This window comes from Olea europaea, unplaced genomic scaffold, assembly GCF_002742605.1.
Source record: "Olea europaea var. sylvestris unplaced genomic scaffold, O_europaea_v1 scaffold1619, whole genome shotgun sequence".
Classification (NCBI taxonomy): domain Eukaryota; kingdom Viridiplantae; phylum Streptophyta; class Magnoliopsida; order Lamiales; family Oleaceae; genus Olea; species Olea europaea.
The window spans coordinates 162,755-169,112 of NW_019233828.1; the positions used below are offsets into that span (position 1 = coordinate 162,755).

General features: G+C 32.2%; 1 protein-coding gene across 1 annotated transcript; it reads left to right on the forward strand.

Moving 5' to 3' along the window:
• Positions 1 to 1,223: 1,223 nt before the first annotated feature.
• LOC111377192 (transcription factor bHLH68-like) lies at positions 1,224 to 5,809 on the forward strand. The gene is made up of 9 exons (XM_023000255.1): positions 1,224 to 1,712; positions 1,973 to 2,294; positions 2,438 to 2,512; positions 3,393 to 3,458; positions 4,122 to 4,187; positions 4,268 to 4,324; positions 4,964 to 5,008; positions 5,220 to 5,264; positions 5,388 to 5,809. Exons 1-9 carry the CDS (start codon positions 1,492 to 1,494, stop codon positions 5,523 to 5,525), a joined length of 1,035 nt encoding a protein of 344 aa, XP_022856023.1. The 5' UTR covers positions 1,224 to 1,491; the 3' UTR covers positions 5,526 to 5,809.
• The last annotated feature ends 549 nt before the right edge of the window (positions 5,810 to 6,358 follow it).

Below are 6,358 nucleotides of genomic sequence, written 5' to 3' on the forward strand. Positions count from 1 at the left end.
TTTGTTTTGAATAACTTCTTAAAATGATTTTATAAAGTGAGATACATAAATATATAAATGGTGTTGCGATGTAGCACCATTGGAACTATTACACTAGTTAATTTGGCTGCAAGTGATAAGAAGTGTTCTAAAAATTGTGCTTGAGCGGCACCTAGTGCAAGGCGCGGTGAAATGCTACGCCTTGAGAGTGAGTATGAAATTAAGTGGTCAACTATCGAGTTGATCGTAAACACAGTTGACCACTAAATGCGCAACAAGTTAAGCCTAGGTAGATTTTATTAACTTTTTATTTTTATTTTTTTCAAAGCCTTTTAATTGACTTTAGTTTCAATCTTTTAAATAACTTTATCTGTAAAAAAGTAAAAAATGACTTTTACATTTCAAATACTTGAAAATTGGATATTTAACTAATTATATGAATTATTAAGTATATGTAGTATTTTAGATTAGATGTTTGGTATGCATTATTATAATTATTAAATGATTTTTGGAACAAAAAATTTAAAATAATATTAAGAATAAGAAAACGCTCTTTTACACGTATGCCCATAATGTTTGAAACTTGACCTTTATGTCTAGTCACGTTTTATACTTTTTCGAACATTGATGATAAGACATCTTAAATATGACGTATTTTTCAACTTTAAGGCGATATCTACCAATTGATACACTTGCTGCCACATATGATGACGCTCGGTGCCAATAGTGCTAAATAACAATACTTCTCTACATTTGGAGAGTCAAACTAACTTTCTATTTGTATTTTGTAAAGATTGTATTTATAATAAATTATGAGTTTCAATGTTACACTACTTGAATTAGTCATACTATATTTAGTATGTCGTGAAAAGCAAAGAAAAAATGCAACAGAATAAATAATAAGAATAATTTTTTTGTTAAAGTGTATAAAAAATTTACTCTTTAAATTTAGAAATAATTTCTATCATGATCAAGATACTCTTTAAAAATAAAGAGATGTTTTGAAATGCTCTAACTTGCAACTTTCAAGACAACGTGGTAAACCTAGTGTTAGAACTTGGAATAGCAATGTTCACTTTTTCTCTTCGACATTAGTTTCCTTATTTTTTAGTTGAGGAAAATTAGTTGAACCTTTATTGCCCACTTTAGTGATAAAGCAAAAGTAAGAGAAAAGCAAAGAAAAGAAAATTCGTAGAAAAAAAGAAAGAGGAGGAAAAGGAAAGCTAATAAAGAAGGGAAGAGAGAATACAAAGACAAAGGTTCTCAAAACCTCATAATTCATTATTGTCTCTCTTTCTCTCTCTACTTATTTTCCCCTCCTTAATCAAGACTACAGGAGACCTTGCAAAGATTTTACAAAGCCTTCTTTGGGAGCTTCAAGAGCTCTTAGAAAAGTAAAGTGACAGAGAAAGAAAGAAAAAAGTCAATTTGTGAGAGAAAGTGAAAGAAATAAATTGGCAAGAGGGGGCTAGCTATAATTATTATCTTGATTGTTGCATTTAGACACAAGCTATGAATAAAGGTGTTGTACAGAGCTCACCGGTGCAACAGATGGTGGCCGCCGGCAGCCCCAACTGGCCGTGGACGATGAATAATACTACGAGGCCTCCAACTCTTCAGCCACACGGTTTTATTAATCCGCCTGTGAATTATGTACCTCAGTACACCGCTCCATCTCTTTCTTCATGGAATGATAGCCAGGAGCTTCCTGAGTCATGGAGCCAACTACTTCTGTAACTCTCTCTCTCCCTCTCTCTCTCTCTCTCTCTCTACACATATGTATGCTTATACGTACGCGTGTGGATGTTTGATTAATGGATATAGTTTCCATTTCAAGCACCCAAAAAGATCAAGAATTTCATTTTTCTTGTTCATAATATCATTGAAATTTATATTTCCTTCTTATCTAATCGAACACTATGTATAGTTCAAGAAATAATTATTTTTATATAATTAATTACATATAATTACTCTGAGCTTTTGGTTGGTGCAGAGGGGGATGGGTTGGTGAAGAAGAGAAGCCTAGTTTTAGCTATTTGCAGGCGAAGGTCGAATATATAGAACAACTGCTGAATCACCAGACTTCCAATGGCTCTGCAATTGTTGATGTGAAGCAAGAATTAAGCTCAAAAAGTGATTATATTTATGGGCATGGAAATTTGGAGTTTCAAGCTTCTAAACCAACTTCTGGTTGGTCTCAAATGATACCGGCAGCTTCATCTCCGAAGTCATGTGTCACTGCTTTGAGTAATAACATGATGGATTTTTCTAACAAGCCAGATCTGATGCATCCACAACCAGATCGTTCTTCTGATGTATGTACCCGAAAATTGATTTTATTTTATTTTAGGGTTTTGTGAAAAGACGCTAAAATTATAAATGTCTAATCATCTCAAAGCATGTTAATTACATATTTGAAAGGTGGGTTTGAACTTTTATTATCTTTTCTTCTGGGAAGTGCAACAGCACAGCCACAGGTGGGGTAGCCAAGAAGGCCAGGATTCAACCTTCTTCATCCCAGTCCACATTCAAGGTATAATTAAGAAAATTTAATTATATTATCATCCTTTATCGATTTTTTTTATCTTTATCATCTTGATCCTCCTCCTTTTGTGGAAAGATACTAAATTGTAGATTTAAATAGATAATTTGAGAAGATAAAAACATTTCCATTTAAATCTATATAATCACCTATCGCTTTTGGAGCTATTTTTTGATTCTTAGTTATTTTGATCCTTCATTTATACTTTTTCCAATTAAAACATTATAATTCAATGTAAAACAAATCCCCCTTGCTGTAGTTCATTGTTCTTTTTCTATGAGTTCTCTGTGTGAAGGTTTTATCAAATTTTAAATGGCTGAATCTCAACTATTTCTCTCATCTTATTCTTGTGGCTTCTGGATCTTTAGGGTTCTGATATTAGTTTGTTGAAAAAAAAAAAATCGTTGTAAAAACTTTTAATTTGATATAAATTTTGAGGGGATGAAGACCATAGTAAATAAATAATTTAATCCCTCAAATTTTATAAGGCGGTACATCATAGTACAAAAGACCATAGTAAATAAATAAATTTCACTCCAACCAAATAAAAAAGAGTCTACAATTGAATATTCAGAAAAATGCTTAACCATCCTAATCAAAAACATTTCATCTAGATGGATACATAATCAACTATTTCTATGGATCTACTTGTATCTTCTCCTTAAGTTTGTTTTGATTCTCAAACTTTTCAATTTTGGAATATTATTGTCGTCTCTTTTTGTTGTCATTTTCTTGAGAAGTTGATTCTTTTGCTATCTCTTGTGTAGTCCACACAAGAGAATTCCAAATAAGTATTCATGTTTGTAGTGAAATGATTACTTTGAACAGGTTGTCATTGATCACTTTATGGGTGTTGAACTTTGAAACGCAGGTGAGAAAAGAGAAATTGGGAGACCGAATAACAGCCCTTCACCAGTTAGTTTCCCCATTTGGCAAGGTAAATACTGTAAAAAAAATTGCCCACACTAATTAATAACAAGAATTAGGACATAATTATTAAGAAATCCTACAAACAAATTCATTGCAAGTTAGATGGTCCTCTTCTCCTTCATCTTTCTTTAAGACTTGCTATGGTGTATTTTTCAATATGTTCAATGGTCTCGAATGTTACGAGATGGTACTCTACATGATTAAAGAAAACAGTTAGTTTTATTTATTAATGCGTTTACAAACATCGCTTTTGGTGGATAAAAAATGATACAAAAATGCTACTTGTACAGATGAGCTTATAGGTGCTGAGATGGTAAAATTTAATGGACTAATTTAACTTGGCATTTTGTCCAAAATCCATTGAAATTTTGCCTATTGACATTCTATAAATTAGTCTCCAAAAACAGCCTCTATATGTAACATTCTAAAAAAGATATGGGAAAGGAGTTATGCTAATTGTATAGATTCATTTTATCAGAATCCCATCGTCAGAATGATTTGGCAATTTTTGATTGGATTGTTGGAAAATGTTTTTGGCTCAACTACCAATGGAATTCTGTCAAGATTTAATCTGATGCAATTATGGTAAAATGAATATGATAATGTAGCATAACTCATGTAAAAGACAATAATATTTTTGAGGTATTCTGATTTATTTATTATCCTGCAGACTGACACAGCCTCAGTGTTGCTAGAAGCAATTGGATATATCAGATTCCTTCAGAGCCAAGTTGAGGTGACTTTTCTAACTCCGATGAACTAGTAATGGCACATTAGACACAGTTTAATGATCCTTCTTTTCCCCCTTGAATGCAGGCCCTAAGCTTGCCATACTTGGGCAGTAAATCAGGAAACCTAAGGCAGCAGTACCCTGTAACAATCTCTCTCTCTCTCTCTCTCTCTCTCTCTCTCTCTCTCTCTCTACATATGTAAATGGAAAATTAAGGTCGTGCTTTAACGTGGTGCAGTTACGAATCCTCAACTTTCGAAAGCGAAGTTTCATGTCTTCAACCTATTTAAATCTGTAAATTTTGGTCCCCAAATGATTGAAATCATCATTTAGGCTACAATTGATAAGGTTAAGACAGACATCTTGCTTACGAGCCCCTGGTGAATCACAAGCGATTTCATGTCACTAAGATTGGAGGGGGGAAACTATCAAAACGCTTAAATTTCTCTCCAATTCACTGAAAAATCGCGTGCGATTTTAACATCAATATTGATGTTTGTGATAACGTCAAGACCCATGTTCAGAGATTTAAATAGATCGGAGACTCATAAACTCGCGTTTGAAGGCGAGGACAGATAACCATACTATTTGTAAAACTGGGGAGACAAGAAGTATTTTCCAATACATGTATAAGTGTGTGTTTGTCAGTTTATGTTTGTAAGAAATTATACATGTGCTGTGGATATCTGAGAAAAACAGTACTATGAGAATGCATGTGCTAATGAAGATAATACTAAATTAAGTAGGCCTTTTTTAGTAATGATAATTAATTATTTTTTCAGTTTCAAGGAGAGAAGAATTGCTTATTTCCTGAAGACCCTGGGCAGGTATGCTTTATTGGATCCATTTACCATCTCAAAAGAATTTAGGAAAGTTTGCTTATTCCTTTTCTTTAATAAGTCATGTTTTTATTATCTCCACTTTCCACAAGGGAAATTGCAGAAAGAATTACTTTTTCAGAACTGCAAAACTTTTACCCTAAAAATATATTTAGGAAAATTGCTAATTCTGCTCTGCTTTCTATAATCTCTTCTGTAGCTGTTGAATGACAACTGCATAAAGATGAAACAAACGTCTGAGCAGGTACTAAAATATTGAAAAATTTTGTTGATGATTTTGTCCAGCTTCTAGTCGAGTATTATTTACTAAACATACAAGTAACATTTTCGATAGTTTCGAATTAATTTTTGTTGTATTCTTTTGTAGGATTGTCATGAAGAGCCAAAAGACTTGAGGAGTAGAGGATTGTGCCTAGTTCCCATCTCCTGCACTCTTCATGTTGGGAGTGACTTTAATGGAGCAGATTATTGGGCTTCTCCTGCTCTTGGAGGAAATTTTCGATAAATAATTGGTTATAGCACAGAAGAATTTATTTCATGAAAATGATATAACATCATAAGCAGTCAGTATTGAAAAGTCCAAGGCTGACTGCTCATGATGCTATGCATTTTGATGGAATAAGGTGTGCTATAATATATAGTATGCACGTACTATTACTCGCGAGTTTTATTAACTTATCAACTATCCACTAGTTTGTTCAACATTTTCATGTATTCATGTATATGTTGCACCAGCATGATTTAAACAATTTTATGGCACCATCAATTCCCATTCTCATTCACCCTCTATGTCCTCGGTGACATTGTTACTATTGTCTGTCCAACATCGTGAAAAGTCTCAATGAAAATTTTCATAGTGTATTTTGGTTCGTATGTATATATATTTACAGGACTTTTAGGGGACATGACTTTTCAATCGAACAATTTAAAATATACATATATATAATTGTAAATTTTTCAGTACTAGATGAACGTAATTCTCTCATTGATAGTAAATTACTATAAAATTTTGCATGAGCTTCACTAGTTTTCTATTTGAAATTTTATTTATTATTGTTGTTGAAAGTATAATTTATAAATTAATACTATCATTTCAGATATGTTAAAGAATAATAATAATAATAATAATAATAATAATAATAATAATAATAATAATAATAATAATAATAATAATAATAATAAAAAATAGCAATAGTAATAAAACTCAAAACATTACAATCAATGAGAACAAAAGGAAGGATAACCACAATAGTCTAATACTAAACAACCTTTCGTAGTCTTAGCGAAGTCTCTAATATAGTAAGAAAATCGAGAGCATCCACCTGTACCCAACTTAGC